General features: G+C 40.6%; 2 protein-coding genes and 1 long non-coding RNA gene across 9 annotated transcripts in view; all 3 read left to right on the plus strand.

Moving 5' to 3' along the window:
• LOC116998428 overlaps window positions 1-9,412 on the plus strand; it is a 51,553-nt gene extending 42,141 nt beyond the window's left edge. The window contains exons 8-9 of the long non-coding RNA XR_004418393.1: window positions 7,315-7,502; window positions 9,128-9,412. This is a non-coding gene — a long non-coding RNA (uncharacterized LOC116998428). The remainder of the gene's footprint in view (window positions 1-7,314; window positions 7,503-9,127) is intronic.
• Window positions 9,413-10,798: 1,386 nt separating this feature from the next.
• ATP5MC3 (ATP synthase membrane subunit c locus 3) lies at window positions 10,799-14,222 on the plus strand. The gene is made up of 5 exons (XM_033065165.1): window positions 10,799-10,858; window positions 10,940-11,017; window positions 11,996-12,073; window positions 12,430-12,623; window positions 13,978-14,222. Exons 2-5 carry the CDS (start codon window positions 10,979-10,981, stop codon window positions 14,090-14,092), a joined length of 426 nt encoding a protein of 141 aa, XP_032921056.1. The 5' UTR covers window positions 10,799-10,858; window positions 10,940-10,978; the 3' UTR covers window positions 14,093-14,222.
• A 3,516-nt stretch (window positions 14,223-17,738) lies between these two features.
• The window catches only part of ATF2 (activating transcription factor 2), a 51,411-nt gene continuing 41,758 nt past the window's right edge, over window positions 17,739-27,391 (plus strand). For 2 of the 7 annotated variants that reach the window (XM_033064183.2, XM_033064189.2), the window contains exons 1-3: window positions 17,739-17,817; window positions 21,407-21,437; window positions 26,749-26,823. The gene's annotated coding sequence lies outside the window, so the exon portion shown is untranslated. Of the gene's footprint in view, window positions 17,818-18,008; window positions 18,087-18,282; window positions 18,353-20,100; window positions 20,225-21,406; window positions 21,438-25,142; window positions 25,162-26,748; window positions 26,824-27,391 lie in introns of those variants that run through there. The other 5 variants (XM_033064184.2, XM_033064185.2, XM_033064187.2 and 2 more) reach the window with 5 other exon arrangements.

Here is a 27,391-nt window from a genome sequence, read left to right on the forward strand (position 1 = left end):
CTGACATACCAAAATTAACAAAGCTGGGCTCTGCTTTTAATTAGTTACAAGTAGAGAAGAAGGATGCTGCTGGGTTTAAGGCTATTGGCTAAGCACAAGAGATGAAGAGTGAGTCATTGGCAATGGCCACAATCGGACAGTGGACAAATCAATCTCTCCATCCCAAGGTTATGGAAGAACTTGAGTATTTAGAGTTCATGTTCTTTTGCACAGGGATTGACTTTTACTATGTTTCTGCCAGAATCTAGTACCCTGAGGCTCTGATCTCAATGAGGTCATCTGGTTATTATCATAATGCAAACTGTCCCATCCATGTCTCTGCCCTCCGGCCTAGATCTTAAAAAAAAAAAACCCTGCATGTAGAAAGGAACTGAGGAAAAATACCTAGATGGAGGACAGAAAATTTTTCCTTTGGGGCAAAATTCCTATTATGTTAGAACCAAATTGCTGACTGCTAATTAAGGCATAACGTGTAAAATTGGAGCTGGAGGTATTCCCTTTGTCCAACTCCCTGGCATTGATGGTAAAAATCAAAAAGGACTAAGTGATCAGAAGGTTCAGAGTACTGTTGTGGTGTATGTTGTCATATCTGAAAACTTCTGGAGATGGTTGTTAAAATATGCTTTCAAGGAAGATACAAGTATCCCTATTTTCTCAGCCTTCCACTAGGGAGGAGAATGTAGGAGGGTCTGCATTTCTGCTAAGTCTCATCTTAGTGGGATGTGTAAGTGGGCGTGATTCCTGCAGTCTGCATAGGAGTTATCATGCGAGCTTTAATCTAGAAGCTGGCCTGTGCAGGCTGTGATGACACATCCAGTTGCAGCATACACAGATGTTAGATACAAAAGAAATCTAATTTGAATCAGGAGATCTGGGTTCTGTTAGTGACTCTGCCATATATTTCCTGTATTGCTCTAGGCAAGGCATTCAGAGCCTGATCAAGTCTCTGTTTAATTCCACAGCACCCCTTTCTCTGGTAGTACTCTGAGCTGGATTAGACTCCTATCTTATCACTTTCTCAGGCTGTCCATATTCCTCAGGGGTATAATCCTACCTGCTCACTCCATAGGTGTCTGATATAGTGTAAAGCATTTAAGCTATATCTGAAGTGATTTGCTACTTGGGCATAGCATGCATATGCAATTGAATTAAATTCTCAATTCAGCCAAAGCCTAAACCTTTAATAAACTTCAATCAAGTAAACACATACTGGAGAATTTCAGGTTCTGTGTCATTAGGTGTCTATACATACTCTTAAAAATTCAATAAGGTAAGTTATTTCATTGGAACTGCCTAGGGGCCTAAGATGAAGCATATGTCAAAGTACCTTGCTCAAGGCCCTATTATCTGTCATTACTCATAGACAGGTACTTAAAGTTAAGCATCCTTAAGTGTATTGCTCAGTTCATCCCTAAAAGCATAATACTGATGTGATTTCTAGCACAGAAAACACATTTGAGCCTAGAAAATACTAAAAATAATCTACCTTTGATTATATGAAATGTCATAAATTACTAGTTTAATTTAAAAAAAAAAATTAAAGAAACAAAGAAAATGCAAGGTCATGTAGCCCATACTAATTTCCAGGAATCCTGGTTACACTATAACTCTTCACTTTTACGTAACACTGAAATCACAATACGGATGTGTATTTTGAAGTAATTGTGTTGGTGGTCCCTTCGTGCTTTCTGAACATCTAACAGTTAGCTAAGCAAACACACATGACTGATTAAAAGAAGAAAGGGAACTATTTTTACAGGGACCATTAAACTTTAACTGCCATCTGGCAGGGAATGATTAGAGAAGATCAAAATTAAGGCAGTCAACACAAATACTGTGCGGATACCTCAGGGAATTAATGTGGATAGAAGACGGTGGACTTGTGGCTCTGTTAAGAGACAGACAGAGAAGGAAGTGGTGAACACATCCTTTATGACTGCTGCCCTAATGGCCACATTCACAGCAACAGAAGCAGAGAAAGAAGAAATCAAAACCACCTGGGAATAATCAGACGCTTGCTGTCATAAAAAAAGAAAGTTAAAGCATTATACAAGAGCCACACCATCCTTGTTCCCCAACAAGCCAGGAAGGAAATTTTTATTGTGGAGGTGTGTTGCAGTTGGCAGGTTATCTACTATCTTTACATAGGCATTTAAAATAGGGTCTGTAATAAATCTTTTAATTGAAAGGCTTTACAGAACACAGACCTGTGGTTGATCTAACTGAACACTGGATGTCACTATTTATACACACTATTAGTCATTTTAGAGGCATTAAAAACACAGTCCAGCCATGAACTGGAGCAATCCAGACATGTTGTTTTTTTTTAAAATCAGCTATCTTTAATTATTGCTGTTCTAGAGATAGCAGTTTCCATGAGCCAAAGCTTCCAAGCTGCCTAGACGTGCACCCATCATTTTTTACAACTACTCAGCTGTGTGCCCTGGCAATGCTGCTGGTAGGTATTTCCTAACAAATGTACCATAACTTATTTCATATGTTAGGGGAAAGATTTGAGGTTTGTATAGAGAGATAATGGACTGACTGTTCACTGCAACGTCCCTGAGCTGAGGCTCTGACCAGGCAGCCTTATAACTTTGCTGTTATGGCTGGTAAGAAACAATCAGAATGCAACTCACCCAAAAGTGCAACAGCCCTCCCATGAGGCAGCTCCTGGCCTGGCTGTGCTGGAGTAGAACCTTCTTTTCACCACTCATGAGCTATGGGGTTAGAAAACCCTGTTCTCTCAAGCACATGACTTGAAGTTTTTCATTCCATGGCACTAGTAACATACACCTCTTCTCCCACTGCTGCCCTTACCTGAGGGTGTCTTCTCAGGTATACAATTATTATGAGACTTATCTCTAGAGAAGAGAAGAAAAAGAAAAAAGTATCTGAGTCCAAGTGTCATGGAAAACAAATCAGCGCTGACAGCCCACAAGGTAAGCTTAGTTGGTAAAAAGACTAAGGACAGAAGACAGGTGAGAGGACGTAAAGCTTAGTTACAATTAAGCAAGTAAAGTAGTAAGATAAGTAAGGTACTGTGAAATTAGGCTTATTTTTTGCTTCTTAGTATTTTGGAGCTATCAGTAGCATAGGAAAAGCACATTAAGTATGCTTCAAGCCTATGAAATCTTGTCAACTGTACCCAATTTCAGAAACATGCTAAACAACAAAATTATAAGAAATTACTACTACACATTACTACCCTGAAATGTACAGTCAGAAATGTTTGGTTATTTTAGATCTTGATTCCCAACAGAATTTTTCAATATACTCCTGTGTGTACTTGTCACTCTGAATCTTCGAAAATGCTAGGACTCTAAAAAATGTTTGACTCTTCTGCACATTCTTAGAGTCAACATTTTTTAGGAAGAGGTAAAATACAACTAAAAACAGACTTAGGTGGTTGTTGCTAGTAAAGAGAACAACTGAAAATACCTTTCCTGATTTGCAAAAACACATTTCTATGCACAAGATGTGAACTGGGGTCTTCCCAGTGCTATTCAGCCAAAACACTGTAAGTGTCAAGGGGGTTGCATGTTTTGGTTTATTTTCCACAGATCCTGGCTGCACAGTGGAATATCTAAGAGTCAGAAATTATGACTGGAAACACATGGCTGGAAATTATCTACCCTGAATCTTATTTTATTCCAAATAGTATTTTCTGAGATATATGCTGGCAAAATATTCTTTTGCTTAACTGCAAAGTTATATTTTAAAATTTGAGCATAGTGGGCTGTTTAGTCGAGGCTTATGAGGTTTTGCTCTTTCCTAAGCTATTTCTAGCCTTTGTACAGTACAGTGTAATTCTGCCAACACAAGTAATCTGCTCGGGGGCAAAACAGGAGTCAAGTGCAGCTACAGTATACTAATATGATACTAATGTGGTATGTATAATATATCAGTACAATATATCTCATATAGAGCATTATATAGACTAGTAACTTTAATAAGCAGTATGAATGTTGTTGTACATATGTTTCATTTTACAAATGGGTGGGGGCAGATTATGCCCTACACAAAAATCTGTTGAGAACCTGGAAAGGAAAAACCTGTGGAGCAAAAGACAATGTTTTATCATTCTCTCCTCAGAAGACAGACACAAAGCAGTGAAAAGGCACCTGAAAAAAGCAGTACAGCTCTGGTAAACTTCTGCAATTTGTTCTCCCAGCTTTGATGCAGTAACCTGTTAAGACTGCTCAGAGTATTTAACAGCCTATGGCTCACTCCTGTGAACAAGGTGCAGAGCATTCATTCTCCACATGCAAACTTCCAAGCACTGAGCAAACTGTAAGAGAAATACAGTAGACATTTGTTGATTTTTATTTTTTTAATAATACCCATAAGCATCTACAGATGTGAGCCCATGTAATGAAGCATGTGGCCTTAAGCTGGAATTATTTGCTAACAGCAGGATCTCCTGGCAAAAGAGATGGCGCTTGCTGTGTTATGAAAGCTGTCCCTCTAAAACCATGTTTGGTTAGCACCTATGCCCTGTTGAAATTGGCATGGATAATTCTGAGTGGGAACAATGCCAGCACGACAGATGGGAATGAATACAGGCATGCCAGAGAACCAGGATGTTCATTGAGCCTGAGTATTAGGGACAGAGTCCTTTCCAAGAATTTAGAAATGGCAGGCTGTCCAGAGTTTCTCTACTTTAGGTAGGAAACGTGAGAATATATGATCTCTTTTGTAACTATGAGCAAAATCAATTAGAGTAATTTAAAAATAGCTCATCTGAGCCATGCAAAGCACGACAGTAGGCAGCTGAATTTCAGCAACTTTTTCTCTGGATTCAGACCGGCACCAGGTCCTAGAGGGCAGAACCTGTGCACTGGAGTCAACAGGATTCCACAGGTTTTCTGCTAAGTGGTTCAGACTGAAAAGCTTTAGGATGATAATGAATATTGTTCATTTGTACACTGCCTTTCAGGCTGTGAGCCCAAAGCAATTTGCAGGGGTATGAGAATCTAAACTCATAGCTGGGAGGTGTGTCATTTACAATTAAGCAGATGGATCTTGCATGTATTAATGGGCTGTAGTCCCATCTCCCCTCCAACCAGGGATCATCAACTGGAAGTAAAACCTCTGTGAAGAAGGTGGAGGAAGGCAAAATCCTTCTGCCACAGTCCTGTGTACCCTGCTTTTGCTCTTTATATGGCACAAATAGCCATAACAGATCAGGTATCCAAAACACTAATTTAGTCTCCAAACAAGATTTACTAATTCCTGTGGGGTTTTTTGGAGCACTGAACCAACTACATTTCCTATTTCTCTTTTCAGATTACAAATGGCCAAAATGTATTACCCAAAAAGACTTGTCCAGGATCATTTATATAATTCTGGGAAACAAGAAAAACAACACATCTAAGAAAAAATGCTTAGGTATTTCTGTCTAAACTAAGAATCTGGTGCAATTTTCCCTGCACGAAAAGCCTGTATTTCCAGAAGAGCCCACTGAGAAAACACTCCTCCATTTTGGATTTCTTCAACTTCAGCTATGAAAACTTATGGATACTTCTGGGAAAAAAAAGTCTCTAATTTGGTCAAAGTCTTGGCTGTCTGTACTGTGTATTATAAGACAGGTGTTAAAATTGGATTGCTGATGTTGTGGTCTAACCAGTGCAGCCAATAGTGTCAGCTTAGAGCTGAACTTTGATTTTGGTTCAAAAGGTGTTTAGTACTGTTAGTAGCATAAAAAGCATTGCTGAATTTAGTTTCATTTAATCCAGTGATATTTTGTAACCTGGAAATCCACATGTGTGTTATCCAGTGAACTGACTGACCATTTTAGGTATCAGCTATTTCTTGCAACACAGCCTTAAGGAGTATCATGAGTCATCTGAGTAAGAAAACTTAGTTAATATTTAATTAAAGGAGTTTATGTTCTAAAGTAATATATGAAGAGGTATATTCATTCTAAACGTTCTGAATCTTCTGTGCATTTATAAAAATTACTTTGATTAAACATCAGTGGATTGTTTTATTACAGCTTTTCCTCAAAAATCAATTCCCAAAAAATATTGGGCAGACACATAATAATAATAATTTTTAAACACATGAGATTTCACCCTGAATGTGGTAATCCTGACACACACAGTGTAATAGATGTGAAACATAACGTGAAACTATTCATGAACCTGAGATTTCCTTCCACTTTAAGTTAATGGTTGGACTCAATAATCTCCGAGGTTTTTTCCAACTTTAAAAATTCTATTATTGTGTGAAATACAAATAAAAGTTACATTAAAATAGGGAATCATAATTTTATAGTCAAATTATAATTTTTGCTGACATATAAAATTAATTTTAAAAGTCCAGGATTTTCTCCCATCATGTGACATTCTGGGTTTTTCAAAAGGCTGTGTGTATTTGTAATGTTTATACTGTTGTACAGCATCGCAAAAGTAACCCATAGAACCTGAATGCTAGACAATAGGGCTTGTTATCCAGAGGGAAAGCAGCTCTACCAGTCTTTTCTGGCAAGGTTCCTCGGAGCCCTGATGTCACTTGCCACCAGAATCCAATAGCTAGGGTGAAGATGAGTACACCTCTTTTCCATGCTGAATTTCTGCTGAAGCAGAATGTTTTTCCTCTTGACAACATCCCATTTTGACATATAGAGGCTATGGTGCAGCAGACCCTACTTATATAATCATTGTGATATTTAAAGCAGATCTTAAAGACCCAAAAATTACATGGTAAGGATTATAATGATTTCCCATTCAAATTGCATGAATGTTCTCAAGAGTATTAGCACACATTTCAGATCTTGCCTAGTATGAACATGGTATGATGTTTGTGGCTAATGTCATCCTTTTTTAGGACTCAGGTGTTAAAATAATCAATGGTGTGTTGAGCAGAATTCTCTACAGCCTAAATTAGCTCTACTTTGTTAATTGCCTCCTGCTCTCCACTGAAAGAAGCCATTGAGACTATAAAAAACCAAATTAAAAAGAAAAATGCTTGAGTAAGTACTCTTGGGGACAAAGATCACTCAAGAGACAGTTTCTCCCTTTCCCTTGTAAAGGAGAAGTTTAGAATTTAGAGAAAAAACATTATCATCTGTATTCCTATGAAGCATCTCTTATGATCCAGCCAACTCTGCAATTAAAACAACATTACTTATGTCAAAATTGGCAAACTACTAACAATCAGTAAGCAGGTAAACAGGTATTAAGAGAGTGCTACCAAGAGAATTTCTACCTAAAGCAGAGCTATCTAATAATGGCTTCTTCCCAGAGCAAAAATGGTTTCAATACTCTGGAGCATATTAATTCTGCTCTCTATATATCTTCTTTCCACAAGCCATTGCTCCAGTTCTGTGAGTCCTGCATGGGAAGATTCAACCACACAGCTGTGAATGGAAGAGGCAGAACTGAAACATGGCCCAGATTGTGAAAAACACTGAAAACCCCTGACTTTGTAAATCAATATCAATCAATGCCCTGCAAAGTACATCATAAATCTGGATGTTCAAGAGAGCTAACCCTGAGGTAATACACCTTAAGTTTTAAAATATTTCACAAACATTATGAGAATCTCAGGAGGCCTTTGATCCAATTTCATCCTTTGGGGGTCTTCCAACAATTAAGAGTTATTGGAATATATTGGTTTTCCAGACACATCTCCTCTTCAAACCAGATTTTAAAAAAAGACTAGAGTGAATGTGTGACATGTTTTGAGTTAATAATCCTCTGCTGGGAGATAAAATTTAACCTGAAGGAATAGGTTTCGATCTAGCAGCAGAACATTTTATTTAGGCTTTGGACAATAGGATTTCTCTTACAAGATTTCTCCTTCAGCAAATATAGAACATTCAGATATAGACATTCATGTTTTATAAGTTATTAATAATAAATGTTGAATTCTGGCAGACCCTCCAGTGCAAAGCACTCTGAACATGCTCATTTATTCACCATTGCACAGGATTGTACTTGTTCAACTGAACCAGTATGCAACTACCATCATTTGTCTGTGCCTGGAGGAAAACCAACCCATGTCTATCAGGCAGGCATTCCAGTTTATGGGTACTGTGCCCAGTTGCCTTGTTACCTGCTTTCTGGACAGATATAAGGCTTGATAGCACTTTAAGAAGTCACCAGAAATATGCCATTTGCATGCAACATCCATTCCGCTGATACTCGCGTGTAGTAACGTTCAGAGCCTGATTTCAGTGTTATAAAGTGAAAGTTCACATCACTGTAGGACTGATCCGTGGCACAGTGAACCTAGGGAATGAGGTGCTATCAGTGAGGGTGAAACAGATGTTGCTTTTCTAAAAATATGAACAAAAAAATTGGGAGACGCTTCTGATTCCAGGAGGGGTTTTAAAAAGCTTGGAAAATTTGGAATGACCTCTTCTCTTTCCTTTCTGGGAAAGAAGGCGGCCATACTGGTGGAACCACACCTAGTGGTCACTTGCTGTTCTTACTGCCCTGACACAAACCTGGCTGAGCAGCAGGGAGTTGAGGGAGAGGACTGGACTGGCTCCAGGCACCACGTACTGCTCAATCATCTGCACTCCATCTTCTTTGCCAGAGGCAAAATGGGGAGAAAACCTCCTCTGGCATCCTTGGCTACTGCCCATGTGCATAGCTGGTCCTGACAGGAAGAGACAATTGGAAAACTGGGAACCTGCTTGAAAAGACTTTCAGAAATGTGGTGAGCAACTAGAAATTGCACTGTCTTTAGTGGACTGATGCCCTTCCTTGGGGACGTACCAGCAGGTCAGCCATAGGATAGGAAATGGTGTGAGATTAACAAGTGTTTCTTTATGAAGATCTGCTTGAATTAAACTCAGCCTGGCCCCTAGAGATCAGTAACAGCTCTTCAAAATCCTCCTGAAAGGAACAGCTGAGTCACATTCAAAATACAGTATCAGATGTTATGCCTTAAAAGCAACAATAAACCAGTGTTTAATAGTGGTTTTGACACTGTTCACAACAAATGGCTTGTGAATACATTTTTTGCAAACATCCTGGGGTGGGAATTGTGGCAGAAGAGAGCACTTCTTTTGTGAAAGAAGAGTGTTTCTGTTTAATGCGGTTTTGAATCCGCATGACTTTGTGCTGTGTGTACACAGGAACGTAATTTCCACTTTCTTCTCCACTCTTGACAGCTGGGCAAGATTGGTTTCATGGCCGGAGGTCCAGACCTCCAGTTTCCCAAGAAGAAAGCAGGTCTCTAACTGCAGCACTTCCTTTCTCCCAAGAAGAAGTGAATTACTTTGTTGCAGACACCCTGCTGGCTGCTGCACTTCCTAAGGCGAAGTCCTGTCTTCAGAAATGGGGTACTCCGAATGTCACTGTACAGCAGCACGTCACATTGAAGTCATTCCAACACTACAGCCCTCACCTTTGCTTTATGGTTTTATTCATGGTGATGGAAACACTTATTCCCACAATAGCATATGGATTGAAAGGGGGTTTTTTTTTAGTGAAAAGTTCTGCTTAACCATTAAAAGATTTTGCCATTGATACTTATTTCTTAGTGTTTGTCCATGGAGGAACCACATGGCAGACACTGCAAATCTGCCCATGCACTTCAGCTCTCAAAAAACATGTGTATGCTGTGAAAAAAAAAAACAAAAAAACAAAACCACTGGCTTATAACCTCTTCTGCTGCCCTTTCCAAACTGGGTTTTTACTGCTCTGTTGCTAGGACTCTGGATGCACACTGAACCCAAACCTATCTTGCTGCTGGATTGAGGCAGGGAGCAGAAGGCTGGGAAATTCAAATTGTACTGTTGTCTCTCACCTTCAGACCTACAACTGAGTACACCTCCCCTGTACGGAAGGATCAGAAGATACTGTGTTGGAGGTTATAAAAGCAACATTAGATTAACATTGGTATGCAGCTGTAGGAAGCACCTATTGATCATGTTTGTTGGGGGGTGTTCAAGCTGCTGATATGGAGCATGTCCCAGCTTTGTGGCACCTGTGGTTAGACCAGTGACAGCAACGTCAATCGTCCTGCAAGTCTGCAGGAGCCCAGCACCCATCCTGACACTGTTCCCATCCCCAAATACAGCACACACAGCCCCTTGCTTGGGCCACTGGAGACCGTTTGCAACGGTTTTAGAATTTATTTTTATGGCACAGATTGTATCAAATGAAAATCGTACAACTTAAAGTTTCCCAGTGTTTTGCTCACAATGCACCATCTTTACTAGTTGACACTAGTACCACTTACAATAGCAAATGACCATTAAAATAATGATCCTGTTATCAAATGAAAAACATGAAAGCACATGTAAGTGATTAAAGCGGGAATCTCGGGAACACATGCTCAGCTCAGTGAAGATAATCCTATTGCGGTTAATCTTGATTAAAAAGGATTCTTTCGTTACTTGGGTGTGAATCTGCTCATCGTGCAGAAATGACTAATTGAACAGCAGGGGCTTTTTGTACACAGTAGGTGTCCTCGCACGCGCCCCTTTTCCCTGCCGTGACCCGAGCGCTGGGGAGGGGGCGCAACACCGACACTGCCACAGCGACATTGACACCGCCCTTGGCAGCGCCACCCTCGCAGTGACAGACCCCTTCACGGTGACACCCTCACGGTGACAGACCCCTTCACGGTGACACCCTCGCGGTGACAGATCCCTTCACGGTGACATCCCACAGTGACAGACCCCCTCACGGCGGAACCGCCCCCGCGCGCGGCGGGCGCACTGCGGCTGCGCAGGGAAGCCGCGCGCGCACGCGCCCCACGCCCCCCGCGGCCGCCAATGGCGCCGGCACAAAGTGACCTTGGCCGCGCCCCGCCCCTTCCGCCGCCCGGCCCCGCCGCGCCTGCGCACAGCCGGCCCAGCCCGCCCGCCCGTCGGCCCGAGCGCGGCACCGCAGCGGTGAGAGCCGTGCCACTCGCGCCATCCGCGCCCATCGCCGCCCCCTCCCGCCGCACCCTCACCCTCTCCCTCTCTCCGCAGAGACACCGGATCGTGACCCCCGGGACGCCGCCCGCTAAGATGTTCGCTTGCGCCAAGCTCGCCACCTCGCCCTCCCTGGTGAGTGGGTGCGCGGGGGGCGCCTGCGCCTCCTCACGGGCCCCGTCCCCTTCGGCGGTGGGGTCGGTGACGGCCGCGGGGCGATCGCGGGTCGGGCGGGCGTCCGAGCCCCGCGGCAGCGCCCTGGAAGCAGCCCGCAGCGAGCGCTGCCCGGCCGAGAGCGAAGGGGTGGGGGTCGGGCAGGGCCTGCTGCGGCAGGGCCGCGGTCTCCTTCCCGCCTCCTTGGCGCGGCCAGGGCCCGCTGCCAAGCTGAGGGGCGTCGCACACGAGCGGCGAAGGAGGGGGAGGTCAGCGCAGCCGACAGCTCCTGGGCCTGCTGCGCTCCGTCCCTCGCTGTAGGTCAAACCCCAGCCTGTTGCTTGTCCTGTACAAGGCCGGGATTTTTTGCCCTTGCAAAGATAAGAGACTGTCCTGCATGGAAATGCCCTCTCTGGCCTGCTGAAGGTCTCATTTTGCATGGTCCAGGCCTAGGTCTCCCCTGCAGGAAGAGCTTTGTGCAAGAGCCGATATGACCTTAGACTGCTCGGAGCCCAAGGACACATGCAGGCCGCTTGTGAAAGAGGATTCATTCATTTGTGCCTCGCTCAATTCAAAAGTCTAGGTTATATTTGTGCATTTAACAACTTCGTAATCCATTTTGATGGCTTTTATTTATTCTTTAAAAATGTCTTTCACTGCCTCCTGGTCGGTCAGGCTTTTTTGTCGCTATTTTGCTCTCTTTTCTGTCGGCATAATGCATGTATATGTTCATTGAATGATACGGCTGTTTGCAGTATATCTCCTGAAAACTGTGCTGTCAGATTGCACGGCAGTGCTTGCTTCTGTATCGTTTATTTTATATCCAGCTGTTCAGAGATTACTGTCTTTCAAGGAAGACGAATGGCTTAGTAGCTAATAGTCTTATTATCTTACAGACTATTGTATGGAACAGCTGTGATCAAATGTTCTTTTTTTATAGATTTTTTTCTCCTCTTACAGATCCGTGCTGGATCAAGAGTCTTGTACAGACCAATTTCGGCGTCTGTGTTGTCTAGGCCAGAGGTCAAGAATGGAGAGGTACCTTATAAACAAAATTCTGTATCTTCCTAAATTACCTGGTGAGCCTAAATGTCCTCAACCTAGAGTTCACTTGTACTAACTCAAATACCTATAGTGTGAAACTTGCTTTAAGTCAAACACCTATTAATACTTGTTGCTGTTGCTGTCTTGCTGTTTCCCCTGAGAAGTCTTTCACATTTAAAGTTGATGCTTTCAGGTGGAACAGGTAACATGCTGAAGTTTATGACTTACAGTCTCATCACTCTGAATAATTAGTAGACATTGGATCTAATACAGTTTTTAAAGCTGCATAATAACACTGTCACATGGTCTTTTGTCTGAATATAACGCTTTTTCATGTTCTGTTTTCTTAGGGCAAGTCAACAGTTAACGGGGCCCAAAATACTGTCTCCCAACTAGCACTCAGAGAATTCCAGACTAGTGCTATCAGCAGGGACATTGACACTGCTGCCAAATTCATTGGTGCTGGTGCAGCCACAGTAGGTGTGGCTGGTTCTGGTGCTGGTATTGGAACAGTCTTCGGTAGTCTAATCATTGGTTATGCCAGGTAATCAATCTCTCTCTTTGAAACCTATTTAATTGTATTTAGATGTATCTTGAGACTGCTGAACTGTAGAAAATATAATGACACTGTAATAAATTCTGTTAATGATTACTGTTACTGATACACATGGCTGAAGAGAATAGGATGAAAATGTACCATATTCATCAGGATGGCTCTGTTGTTAAATTCAAAACTTTGTACACTGTTCCTGGAGGAGAGCCATGAAAGAAGTTGCATCATTAGACTTGGTTGGTATTTTGGTCACTGAAGTCCAGTGTTCGAGCATTCAGTTTAGAACTTAATTAAAAATCCAGCCTCTATCTTTTCTCATGCAAGAGGAAAAGTCCTAAAGAAAAACAGTCTGAAAATTGTTAATAAGGAATGAAAGTCCATATCCATATGTTTTATTCTTCATAGTCAGAACCGTGTAGGAATGGATCCCTGATTTTCTTTTCTAACACATTTCAGCTTTGCATCTCAGAATATGCAGTTATTTAGCAAATGAGTTATCATTCCTTCTAGAAATCTGAAGGGGACAAGGGTGAGGATTTGGTAGTAGGGATGAATTTTCAGGTAATTTTACAACATTCCTTCAGTAGGAGTAGTTCACATGGCATCATGGAAGAGCATCATGGAAAACTGACACAGGCATAAAAGAGGTTTCATGTACTTCACTGCTTTTTCAACCAGTTAAATTTTACTTCTTGATAAAGATTTTTAAGCCTTATTGAAGACAAGGAAGTTCACTTTTCACTTGAAGAAACAAGTGTTTTCAGTACAAAATTAATATATCAAGTTTTGAATTTGGCATGAACATGTCAATAAGAGGTTGTTGAACATTAATTCAGAGTTTTACGGTGGAGATTTTCTCCTTTCACTTCTTAAAGGCATATTCATTACATTTTTGCAACAAACTGCTGCATATTATTTCTGTTGTTTTTTTTTTTCCTGCTCTTAAGTAATTTCAGTTCCCATATTTGCCTTGAGAGCTGCTTAAAACATAATACACATTAAATTCCTTGAAGCATAGTTCTTATGTCACAGATGGGAAATAAATTTCTAAAGGCTAGTGCTGATAGTTTCTGCATGGGAGGATGTAGAGAAGTCAAATTCAAAAGTTACATGAGTGTAGTCAGAAAAACCGCGCTCATTTGGAAAACTCACACCATCTACATAACCTGAGTCTAGTCTTAATTGCCAACTAATTTGTCTTCAGTGAATTCCTTGCAAAAAAACTGCTTGGATTTATTGTATTTTCCTGTTACAGAATCTGTAGCAAGGAAGTATGAGGTTACATTGCATGAAAAACATCTTAATTGTAAGGATAAAAAGGTCTTACACCTTCTCTTTCTTGTAGAAATCCTTCTCTGAAGCAGCAGCTGTTCTCATATGCTATCCTGGGATTCGCCCTGTCTGAAGCTATGGGTCTCTTCTGTCTGATGGTTGCTTTCTTGATCCTGTTTGCCATGTGAATGGAGATCTGCCTGTACTATTGGCATTGGAATGTAACTGCATTTTATGGGACTCCCAAAATGTTGGTGTCATGGAAATTGATGATATTTCCAAAGTCATTTCATTAAAGATAACAACTTTAACTGTCAACTTGTTGCCTTCATTTATTGTCTTTCTCACTAGGATATCTGGAAGATGGCATTTTGTAATTTGGTCTCCATGGATTACTCCTTATAATGACATATTGCATAGAACCTTTCCAATCAAACATTTTATTTATTAATATTAATGTGGCAAATACTTGAAAGATCAAAGGATGCAGGTATTAAGTGTGACTGGCTGTACTGTTGGCCTTGTTCCTTCATTTGTGTTTTTGTTTTATCCTAAGCTAGCTGACACACACGTTCTGGCACCTCTTGATAGAAAGAACCAAACACAAACTCATGAAAGTGATAGGAAATTTCTCTTTGTATCAGTTTCCAGATACACTACATAGTTTGATTACCACAGTAGGTTTACCACTTGGATCTGACCAGTGTCCCCAGTGAGCTAAATAGCTGCTGATCATACAACAAATAAAAGCTGAACTTTGTAAGAATGTGAGCCAAGCTAGATAATGTTTTGTCATCTTGGTGTTAAGTAGTTACTGAATTAAATACAGGAAACTTTACTGGAGGAAATGGAGAAATGATTAATGACTCAGATAGTGCAAGGTGTGGGTAAGATCTTGTTTTAATCTGAAATAAAAAGTACCAAGTGGGTATTCAAAGAGATATGGTTTAGTGGACTTTAGTCCACTTTAGTTTATAGTGGACTTTGCAGTGTTAACAGTTGGACTTAATGATCTTAAAGGTCTAAAACACCTTTCCTTAAAGGTGTTTCCCAACCTAACTGATGGTAGAATTCTAGAAATCTAGCAAAATTCTAGAATCTAGCATGAGAAATAATTTTCTCCACATGTTCTTAGCAGAAAATTAATCTTAACAGAGAATGTTTTTTTTATATATGTGAATTCTAGGACTATAGCATAGTAATTAAATTAGTAGCCTTAGAACAATACTAGCCTTATATGACTAGATCAGGAAGTGGGGGTTTTGAGGAGTGAGAGGGGGTAAGAGGTGAAGCATATTGCAGGTGTTTTCCATGTGTTCTATGCTCATGCAGTGGTGATTTTAGGGACTTGCTATTAAGCCATTCTTGGAATCTGTTGATTTGCAAAGCTGACAGTGCATTTGTCCTGGCTGAAAGGTGTTTTAGACTCTAAAGCTCATCTGTGTACTGCTGTCCTGGTAGGTGGTGAAGTTTCTTCTCGCAGTACAGCAGGGATCTATCTCTACAGGCATCTGAGGTGGCCATCTGTATTTCCTACAATCATGGACAGTCCAGTGGACTAGCTTAATTCAAACTTCAGGTTTCAATATCACTGGGATTTAACCAAACAGACATCTTCAGACTTGTCTTGATCAAGTCCAGCTCCAACTCTGCTGATTCTACTTAAGAATTCGTTTGCATATAAAATGTTTCTGCTGAGCTGTAATGGTATTTGGTGTAGTAGAAGACCTGGCTGAATTACTGCCCTGTATCTTCACTAAGAAAGCCGCCTGAGTCACTGTGAGTTACTTGAATCAGGTTTGAATAATGATTTTCGGATTTACATCCCACCTTTTACCACGTGCACCGCAACATCAACCCTTTTTCATGTGATCAGCCTGCCTGAAGGCAGTGGACATCTTGGGTGCTCCTGTATGTGGATGTGAAGGTTGTTTTAGTAGTAGCATCTCCCCAAGCTTTTTGCCTTTTTACTCGCCCTTAGACTGATGAGCATAGGCCAAACTCAGGCTAAGTAGCTGTTTGGTTATACCAGTCATGAAAGAATCATCTGGGTTCTACAGATAAAGATTAATCAAGGACTTTCAAAACAAGGCAACAAACCTTCACACACAGGATTATCCTCCTTATAGACAATAAGGGGCTTAGAGTTAATCAGTGATGGGCGGATACTGACAGGTGGACTATTACAGGGCACATGGAATCCCTTTCCAACAGAGCTTAGTTGGTCAGTTTGAGTGGTCTGACACTGACCTCAGTTTTCCTAAAACGCTCACAAAAGTAACAATTTTAAGTGTGTAAAATACTTAACTTTTTCTTACCAAGAAATCACCAACCAGTCTTTTTGCATTCATAGGGCAGCAAGGTCTCTTGATCTTCCTGTAAAAGTTTACATCAAGAAATCTTTCATCAGGTGTTGCTGTAGGCTTTACTTCCCTGAAACCTTTTTCAGTTTCTTCTGACATTGACTGTCTGAACTTAGAGATGGTCAGCTCATGAAAATTTGTCTTGTAGGTTCTCCAGATGGAAAAGACTGACTGTTTATGTTTCATTGCTGAAGAAGAAGCCAGCTAAAGCAGACCTTCATTGTCTCTGAATAACTGTTCTGCCTGCTGTTCCAGTAGATCAGACATCACATCACCTCTGAAATAGCAAGTTATTTTAATAGAAAATGCAGGAAATGTTAAAGTTACCAATTATGCTCTTAAGTTATTGCCGCAGGTAAAAGTGATTCATTCCATGCTGCAGGTAAAATTGAACATCCTGCTGCTGTTTTTTTCTCCTTTTTCCTGCTTTCTCTCTTTGATTTCTGCATCCATTGCACACTGAAGAAAGGCACCTGCAGTTCAGCTTTTTAGTCCAGGCTTAGAACTGCTGTTACGTAATGGTAAAGTCGAACCAAAAAATACTTGTTTCTAATACAGGTCTTAGTTGTTCTCTGAAGAAAGGAGTAAGATCTCTATTTCTCTCTTCTACATGTACAACTGAGTCCTTGCAACATGTTACTTTAAAGAATAATTCCACCTTTAAGTAAACAGTGTACTTTTATGCTTTTGTACTTTTATCCTACCGTATCTTAAAGAACTTTTCAGAAGTGCTGTACAATGCTTGCCAAAACCGTACACAAGAAATGAAACATACCACACTGTCTTGTGTAAGTTCAGAGAAACTCAGCCAAAATGTATTTTACTGGAACTGATACATTTTAGAAGTACTTTATTGTTATGGCCTTGCACTCTCAGATCAGTCTCAGAACATGATCAAATGATAAACATGTACGGAATTAAAGCTTCTTCTTTGATGCAGAGTACACACTAGTTAAACTGTGTTGCCATGTAGGGTTATGCTACTTTTTTAACGAATCCAAAATTCTTTTAGTTTCTCCTGTGTAAAATACAGGCGTTGGCCATTATCGTACAGTGCTGCAGCATTCTTGATACATTAACCAAGGTGAATGTTTAGCACAACCATGGTTTCAGGCACACACCTCGCTCCTGCCCTGAGTCGGGGTGTGTTGAGAGATGGGGAATCTCGCCCGTACAGGCTTTGGAGCGCTGATTATTCCAAGTGACGAGAGCATCAACACCTGCCGCTGGGCGAAGCCTTGTAGTGCTTTAGTCCCTACGTGGTGCCCGCTGTTCTCAGCTGCCGGCCCTCCTGCAGATCCCGCCGCAGAAGGGGCACCTCATGCTGAGCTCCCCTGCTCCAGCACGCGAGCTCTGCCGCGGGCGGCGGAGGCGCTGCCCGGCCATGGCCCGGCCCGCGCGGGGGTCGCTGTGGGGAGCGGGAACGGCCCCGCCCCGCGCCGCGTGACCGCCCCGCCCCGCCCCGCGGAGGTGTCAGCGCGGCTCTCGCGAGAGGTGACGGAAGCCCGCGGGGGACCCGGCCTTTAATGTGCGGTCCGGCCGCGTTCCGGGTGAGTTTGTAAACACGGCCCGGCCCGGCTCGGCCCGGCGCGGCGGCTCCTCCTCCCTCCGCGCTGCGGCGGCGCCGGGCGGGCGGGGGCGGCGGGGCGGGAGCGGCACGGCGCGGCGGTGGGCGGGGGATGCCCGGGAGGCAGTAACATGGCGCCGCCGCTCCTCTCCGCGGCAGCCCCCTCCCCCAGCGCGGCCTGCGGCTCCCGCCGCCCCTAGAGCGGGGCGGGGCGGCCCGGCCGGCGCCGCGGACACCGGTACCCGCCCGGAGGTAGGGCCTGGCGGGCGGCCCGGGCCGCTGAGCGGCGAGGCGAGAGGGTGGGTGGGTGAGGAGCGCCGCAGCGCGTCGGGAGCGCGGTGCCCACGGGGGCATCGCCGGGAGCTGCCCCGGGCCCGGCCCGCGGCGCGCAGGGCGGGAGGAGGGGGCAGCCAGGCCTCGCCTTTCCGCCTCGCCTCTGCTCCGAGGAGGCCTCCGTCTGCATCCATCTTCGTGTCTGAAGGAGAACTTGGTACATGCTGGTGCTGGTGCGGACAAGGGTACGGGTGTGGGGGATGCCGGGCGGGGGTGAGGACAGCTTTTCTGCACCGGAGGGAGGTGTTGGCCTGCCTGCTGTCTGGCCATGGAGCTCAACCGCCCGGACCAGTTGCCTCATTGACTTTGCCTGATATCATGCATAATGCCTCTCGAATTGTCAAATAAAAGGTCTCTGAAGCTTTCACGTGAAAAAACATGTCACAGACCCAAATTAGCAATAACTGTACGGTGTTTTAGGCACAAATGTTTTGTGTCAAGATGTAACTTCACGTTTGTAGTTAGAGGAAATGTGTGCTGCCATGTTGCTTCTGCAGTCTTACTCATTCCACAGCGTTTTTGCATCCCTGTTCTTGAAGGGAGATCCCTTAGTGTGGTTTTTATGCCCTGTTCATGCATTCTATGTCACTCACTTGCTTTTCGTTCTATTGCTTTCTACCAGACGTGTTTATCTTCCAGTAGTGATGTTGTCACCTGTTTTCTTGTGCTGAAATGAGAAGTTTGAATAATCTGAACATTCTGAATCATCCTCTACTTTCCAAACAGTGACCACAAACATGGCTGAAATGTATTTTATTTACCACCTTTTGAAGCAGTGGTTTTGTTTTCTTTTTGACATATTCTACTCATGCAGTGAATGTCACATCCCTGCTTCTTGCTGAGCATAAAGCCAGATAATAAAAACAAATGTTCTGAAGTTTGGGTCATGAGACTGCTAGGTCTGGTTAGATGCTAAATTCAGCCTGAGCTGATAGGATTGGACTAGTCCTTGTTGTTTTGGTCTTCCACAGGTATTCCAAGTGGAATTTCTTCAGCCATCCGCTGAAACAGGTTTCTGTCTGTTAATGGACATAATTTCACAGGGACTAAGTGTAGACCAGTTTGGCATTCACTTGAATTAACTCTGAAGTGTTACAATTATGCAGTCCAGAATCTAAACTGTCGTCTTGTTAAAAAACAAAACAATAATTTTGTCAGGGACTGGTTGTTACATAATGCTTCAAAAGAACTGTCAAATAATAAGAAACCTTAATGTGTGCATAGAGTGAAGCAGCTCTTTTAAAAATCCATTGGGATTTTATGTTTCACTACTGACATTGCATGCTAATGTTTAATCAAGTAGTTGAGCTTTTGATCTTCTTCACGATGTAGTTATTTCTACCCTGACTTGAATTTTAGAAATATTAATGTTTGTTAGGTATTTTTCCAGAAACTTCTAGACTATGCAGTATCTAATGTAAGGTGCTTTCAGATTTTCAATTTCATCATACATACTTCTACTAATCTTGTTTTTCATGCCACTTTTTGTTTGTGATTACATTGAACAGCATGAATTATAGTATTATTTTCATTCTTGTTACATTAAATTTTGAATGTGTCTAGTGCTAAAAATTCCTTTTCTTTTAACAGCTTTTTTAAAATCTACTCTTAATTAACTTAAACTTACAAATTTACCTCAGAAGTTTTCCTAACTTAAAGTTATAATATCAACATTGTTAATGATTTCTTAACATAGTCGAGTTTCTGTATAAAAATTATGCATTTTCTATTTTCAAGGGGGAAAATGTGATTCAATACTTTTAACTTTTAATATTGAATAGATTTCAAGTTACCATTGTTTTGCATAACTGAACTGTATTTGTTTCACATGTAATATGCACTCAAAGGAGACTTTGGATGTAGTTGATGACAGAAGATTAGTCAGTGTTTAATAATTATGCAATAAATGCCCTTTTTTCACATTTATGCTGTACTTTTTGCAGCTTTGTTCAGTGTCAGCTTCAGTTCAGCCTGAGAACTTTTCCATTAGCTTCACTTCAGACAAGAGCTTCTCTTCATTGAGGCATTCCAAGCAATATATTATGTTTCCTTCCTAGGTAAATTCAGTGGTCATTTATATAAGTGCTCACAGGAAAGAAAAAGATCATTCTGTTTTAATGAACAAGAGGAATCCTGTAGTGAGATAGTTGATATATTTAAAGATTTTTAGAATTAAATTCTTAATTAATTAATTCAATTTTAGACTTCAGGGATACAGTCTAAGAAAATGGGCAGAACAAGTTAACTTTTTATTAAGCTTCTTTTTTTTTAATTTGTTGAAACAGGTATAGGAAAATGAGGTTGGATTTCTAATGTTTGTTAGGTTGAAGATGTGCAAACCTAGATAAACTGGGGGAAGCAAGCCCTAATAAGCAAATTGTGAGAAGATGGGAGGGATATTAACCCCTCTGTATTTCTTTTTTGAAGTTCATTGATATTTTGCTTGTCTACAAGATCTGTATTCACACAGCCTGAATTTTTAGTAAGTTAAAGAAAGATCGGGGTGTCTCTGAAAAATATTTAGAAGCCACTATGTTCAGCCAACAGGAAGTGTTAGGTCTGAGGACCTTTCTTTATGCCATTAGTGCTCTCTGTTTACCAGAAATGTCTCTTCTTGTGGAAGAAGCCACGCCTGGAGCTGAAGGAATTTAATTGCTTTGTTTCTGTATATGTAACTGTGTCCCACTGGCTGTCTTGTTCTTACTGGAACTTGTTAAGTCAATCATCCTTTTTTTGTCTTTAAGTCAACCTTCTTTTCTCCTTGTCCAGATGCTCTGCCCTTTATAGAATTTAGATAAATGGTGGAAGGGATGGGATTAACTTTAGACATCAGATTCTAGCAGTTAACTAATGATATCAGCAAAAATTGCCTAACATTTGACTTTTTAAAATAAAAATATTGAGCCTTATGCTAGCAGTGTAACGTGAAGAAGAGCTCCTGTTTTCCTGTCCACCAGCCATTGCTATTTGTGAACTTTAAATATCTGGCCTATGGCTTATAGTTTTCTTGCAGAATCTACAAGGTTACTTTCTGCCGATCGCACTTTCATTATGAGGAGGAATGTCTTAATTTTTCAAGTTTTATGTCCTCCATTTCCTTCATTGTTCAGTTTTACTTTTTGGGAATGCCATATTGACAGTGTTGCACAAACACAGTCAGATCACTTCTGGAAGTGCCCTGTAGTGGTTAAGTGTTAATTACAGTGTTTTTGCTTCACCTTTCTTCTTTTGCTTTATAGGAAACAGAAAATATAGCTCCAGTCTTTCCAGGTAAGTAGAGCAATGGGGTTTTCTTCCTTTTAAAATATAGTTTTTTTCCAAATTTATGTCACTTCTTAAATGGTGTATTCTACTTCTGATTTTTACTGAAATCACAACTTGCAAATCTACCTGTATAGAAAATTGTGGAAATAAAGATAGGTTCAAATTTGGGAAGTGATTAAAATTGATGATGTGAATGCTGTATGCAAGTGTCAAAAGTATAAAAACACCATGTTAATTTCCATTTGTGTTGTTATTTGGTTGCATGAAAAAGCCATCCCTTAATTGTGAGGTACTTAAATTTAGAAAACAAAAATAGCTACCTCTCTCCATCTAGAAGGAGCTAAGCAAAACACTAAATTCAGCTCTCCAGGTAACCATTAAGAGAATGTTATTCTGTAGCGTGGCAAATATGTTCAGTTCACTTTACTTTGAATAAGTATGTACTCTAAATAAATCTCTTAAAAGTTGATAGAAGTTAAAAATTTTGACCTGGTTCTTTTATGCTCAGTTTCCTATTATAAAATGAAGCTTTAAAGTAAACTCTTACCTAAGGTAACTACACACTATGAGATCAACAGAAAAGTTTAGTAAGAGTTAATAGTTCTCTATACAGTAAGGCTTTGTGTCTTGTAGTAAAAAGGGGCACAATCCCAGATCCATTGTAATGAATAAAAGGAAATGTTGACTAGACATGGTTGGTCTTGAGGAAACGCAAACATCCGTAGGAAAATGCATCGCTGGTACTGTAACATAAGCACTTGGTAGTGTTTGGACTCAGAGGAGACTGAATGCTCATGGACTGCTATAATTCTGACTTGTCTCAGTGGTCTGATACAGCTTTTGTCCAACTTTCATCTCTTTCAAACCAGAATGTGCATGTTTCTTGGGTTGGAACCGCATGCAGGTGGTCATTGTAGCTTTGGGTCTGCTTCTCATGTAAGCAGTAGGAGATAAATCAGCTATTGCTGTAGCTGCAGACTGACAGATTGTCCTCTGTGGACTGTCCAGTTCAGGAGGGTGACACACTTGAGAGAATATCCATCTCTTCTTGCATGTTGACCAGAAGAATGCTGTGCTTCCAAAGTTGCACAGTTTTTGTTTGTTCATGAGGTTATGTATGTTCATGGCTGTCCTTTCTGTATTCAGTTCTGGCAGTTTTCTTCTGTGCTGTTTGTGTCAGCCCTGATGTTACAGGAGGGCAGTCTTTTTGTTGCTACAGTGCTTAAAATGAGTAATCACAGGGTAAGACTGCACAGCCTGTGAGCAGCTCTGTGCATGGATGTCTTTTTGCACACACCTTGTTTTCTACAGGTAAAATAGGGGCTTTAGCTGTAAGTCTGGTCAGTCTTTACTAGGTAGGTGTGAAGAAATATTTTTCTCAGCGAATTTGAAGAAGTTTGCAAGGGCTATTGATATATATACATTTTAAACAGCTGATTAAATGTTCAGTAGAAAAATTTTGAAACAACGTGTCAGTTATAGTTTGCATGCTCCTGTATGTAGGCAATTAAGAGAAAACAATCTTTACCAGTTAAGTAAGCCAACAAGACATGGCTTAAGTCTGTGTAGGCTTCTATTCTTTGTAAAATTGTCTTCTGAAAGGTATTTTGGAAGCAAGCCTCAGACTATGTAGTAATAGTTTCCACCAAGTGTACCCAAGGTGTTTAATTAAAATCTTATGGAAATATGCAGATAATTCTTGAAGCTATTTTTGTAGCACATTTAGATACATATTAATGTGACATTTTATAGAGACATTTTTATTTTTTAAATAAGCACACTCCCTTAAATATTAGTGAATTACTTGCAAGCTCAGTTTTATTTCTACATATTACATGTATTTTAAAGATGGATATATAATTATTTATATAGTTTACTGTACCTTTCCAAACATCATAAGAGATGCTTGCTACATTTTAAATAGACATGATGTGAATGTATTTTACTTTTGTGTTGAAAGTAAAGCAAACACCGAAAAAGTGAGATTATTACTCTGATTTTAGTACTGAATGTGATTATATTGTCAAGATTATTTCAGGCTTTTCCTTGTTCAGCTCTGATGCTGTTACTGTGTGCATGGAATTCTACATGTGGATTTCTTCATGCTACTGAGAGGAATGTAGGGTTTGAAGCTCACAGAAGAAAGTTGCGGTTCAGTGGACTGCAGTAAGAATCATTTCACTGAATGTTCATTTTAGCTGAAGAGATGAGTGAAGGCTGGAGTTTGTATTGGATTCCTTCAGGAGCAGTCTTTTTTTCTATGGGACGAGGTGTTAGCTGTTGTCTTGGTAACAGTCCAGGGTGACTGTAATTCCCCTCTAGTGACAGGGTTATCACTTCATGTATTACGTTTCTCATTTGGTTGGGTGAGTAGCATTTTTGTCAAGACGGCATCTAAGTTGCTATTTTGGTTTTCAGAGGAAAGGTATTTTCTAAATTCTTCTTTCTCACTGATATTCTCACTTTGAGCAGTCTACAACAGAGAGAGATTCCTTTGCAGTTAGAGTGGCAATCAAAAACATTTTTTTCTGAAAATTTGCCATCTCTGTGTTAGTTTTGTTATCCCTGTCAGGCAGCATGCAATCCAGCAGGAAAAGAGGAGGCAAACATTGGGGTTTTTGTGTGTTTTGTAGCAGCAACAGGTTTTTGACCACGCAGAATCTTCTAAAGGTGTGAGAACATTACTCAAGTTTGAATTGTCCATTGCAGTTGTTCATCTCTGCTCCATGCTATATCATCTTTATGGTGTGCTTCAAATTTCAGAGTTGTCTTGGATTGCTCAGAATTTTATCTAGTCAAATTTTGAATTTCTGCAAGGCTGAGATTCCATAGCCCCACTTGGCAACCTCTTCCAGTGTTCAGCAAGCCCTCACTGTGGAATTTTTTTTAATGCTGTGTTTTCCTCTTCCTCTACACTTGCTCTTTACTTTCATGGCATGTCTCATGAGTATTGCACCTCATCCTTTTATTATATTCTACCTAAAACCTGTATCTGACTTCTCTATATCAATGCATTAGATAGTTTAAGACAGCAAGCAGATCCTTAGCACTCCTCCATTCTTAACAAACTTTGTTTCCTCTTGTTATGTAATAGCCCAAACTCCTATTTTGATGGGGCCCCAGATGTTTTCTCTCCAGTTCATCAGCTGTCTTGAGGGGCTCAACTCTGGAAATTGCACTTCAGCTGTAGTCTTTGAGTGCCAGATGAAGGACAGTAATCACTTCCCTTCATCTCATTGCTGTGCCTTTGCTACTTCATCCCAACAGCCTCTTGCCTTTCAGTGCTACAAGTGACGTGATGCTGAATCGTGTTGATTTTGTTGTCCACCAGGTTCTGCCCCAAAGCTGCTTGACAGCCACTTGCCCCTCAGCCTCCACTGTTGCAGGGAGTTATTTTGTTCTAAGTGCAAGCCTTGGGTTTGTCTTTGTAATAGGTACGTACAGTTCTTACCAATTTGGCTGCACTAACGTGAGCTCTTTGTTTTCCCATCCTTTCACATCCAGTTTCTGTTTAGATTTAAAACGTCCAAGGTGTTGCTTAGAACAAAGGTGAACTTCTTTTTTCTTTTACTTGCAAAAATTTCAGTGCTTCAACATATTTTTTTTTCCTCAGATGTTATCTGGAATCTCTTTGCCACTTTAAGTGATTACCTCACAAAATTCCGTGTGGCCTGCAGTCAAATAATATTACAAAGATGAGGAAATGAATTTATCTCCAACTTTTTTTCCAGTAAGTTTGCCAGAAGGACAGTGCTGCTTTTCGTTTTCACAAGGATTGATTTTTTACTTGTATATCAGACATTCAAAATTCACAGGCTTCACAAACTAAGACATGGAACCAGCTAAGAACTTCACATGCATATATGAGCTTTGGTAATATTCCTTGAATAGAGAAAATGAATGGACCTAAAAAAATTTACATCTTCTCACCTACGAAAAGTACTGACAGCATGGAGGGAGTAGATTTTATGGCCAAAACTGCATCTCTGAGACTGACAGAAAGACATAGTAACAGAGTGGAGAAAATGTCCTACATGCACTTTGGTTAATCAAAATCTTCGTGCTTTGGATTAAAAAAACCCAAATCATAGTTGTCTCTTCCACCATTAGACATTTCTGATGCAGATATTACTTGTCCACTCATGATACGTATCCATATGTGCATATTGGCATATGTTGCCATTAAATAAGAATACAATGCCCTATGATTACAGGTTTAAAAAATCAAATTCCCCTCGAGATCTAAAGAAGACTAACTGTTAGTTTGAGCTGGTATTTAAAGAAATTGTTGTATAGCTGAAGAAGAGTAAGCTTGTGGGATAGCTGTTATCTCTCTTGAAGTTCCACATATTGTAAGGATGTACTCTTAAAGTGTCATGGTTAAGGACCTTATTTCTTACCCTGAAGCCGGTCATGAGTGTTTTGACTCATAATCTCATTAATATTCCTTATTAGTGGAAGTACCAAGTTCACAGTTTGAACAGTTAAAAAAATACTTCATTCTTTAAGAAACTTGAGACAGGTTATGAACTCTTTGCAAAGAACAGCAGAACAGTCTGCAACCCTGATTTGCTTTGGCATCCTTCCTTTGGGATGTAAATGTTTCCCTGAGCTGTCAGTGCCAAAGACTAAAGTTTCTGGCAGCCATTTATCTCTTCTCAACTTCTGATCTCAGCTCGGTATCCTCATTCCTTGAAACAGATATATATTTAGAGGTGACAGTTTAGAATCTCCTGCATGCCATATTTTTCCTGCTTTGCTGTTGGGTGTGAGGACGTTGGGATCTCCTCCTCTTTGAAGGAATATCTGAAAAAGTCTGTATACAGTCTGTTTTTACTGTACAGGTGCATCCAGAAGGATCAGATAGTGTGTTGCCTACAGATCTCTGAGCTACAAAGTCTGAAATTATTTGCTTATGCTTACTTGATATATCATGTACCAGAAGTGTGCATTCTTAGGATGGTTAGACCTTGCAACTCTATGTGACCAGCATGCTAGGGAAGAGATGGATTTATTCTGCCTATGATCTTTAATCATAAAAACATCTTTATTCAACTTGATTTGCTTCATCAATCTAAATAGTGTTGAGAACTAATACTGTTAATTCCCCATACAAATACTAATTTAAAGACAAATGTAATTCCTCCAGGGTAAAGCCACAGATACCACAACTAATTAGAGGATGTATTGAAGTAAACAATTTCTTTAAAAAACTGTTATGTTTCATGGGTGAATAGTGGACATGTTATCATTTATCTTTATAAAATCATTCATTATTATATTTTTAGCATACATAGTAATTAATATCTTCTTTTAGTTACAGTTCATTGCCATGAAAAGGAGGATATGATAGTTTGCCCTATGAAACAGGTTTATATGTGAAATCTGGCAGGTATGTGTATTAGTATGTGGGGTGAGTATGCAAAACAACACCAAATACCATTAATATCATACTTCTTCCTGAAGTATTTTTAACTTGTCAGTAATTTAGTAGCTGGAACATTACTGAAGTACATGTTTTTGTCATTCAGTTTGTTATACACAAAGAGCTGTGTGCCAACTTATCTCTCATGATGAGCTTTAAATAAAGATTGAAAAGGCTGAGGAATGAACACTTCTTCCTCATCTGTTGGCACCACAACCTTGACTGCATGGTGTTGTCTGCTGCTTTGATCTCTTTTTAACTGTGAGAATTGGATCATTATTGCAATGTATTTGATTTCAGTGACAAGTTGTTCTTAATGTGTTTTCAGATACTTTATGCATTCATGTTACATGTGAACATGTGGATTTCTGATTGAGGTGTCTGTTCAGAAACTGCTGTGGTGGTTTTTGTGTACCTTCCTGGCAGAGCTTGAAATCCATACTCTGTTTCAGTCAGGGGTATTTAGAATATTACTATAGTCAGAAGGCAGAAATTCTTGTCCATAGAATATTAAAATGACCTGTGGATGTTGCTA

The sequence above is a fragment of the Catharus ustulatus genome, chromosome 7 (genome assembly GCF_009819885.2).
Source record: "Catharus ustulatus isolate bCatUst1 chromosome 7, bCatUst1.pri.v2, whole genome shotgun sequence".
NCBI lineage: Eukaryota > Metazoa > Chordata > Aves > Passeriformes > Turdidae > Catharus > Catharus ustulatus.

What these genes read in the sequence shown, in the direction of transcription:
- ATP5MC3 (XM_033065165.1), top strand. Translation starts at nt 10,979, where the DNA reads ATGTTCGCTTGCGCCAAGCTCGCCACCTCGCCCTCCCTG. An exon ending in TCGCCACCTCGCCCTCCCTG is followed by an intron (nt 11,018 to 11,995) that starts GTGAGTGGGTGC and finishes CTCCTCTTACAG; the next exon opens with ATCCGTGCTGGATCAAGAGT. An exon ending in CTAATCATTGGTTATGCCAG is followed by an intron (nt 12,624 to 13,977) that starts GTAATCAATCTC and finishes TCTTTCTTGTAG; the next exon opens with AAATCCTTCTCTGAAGCAGC.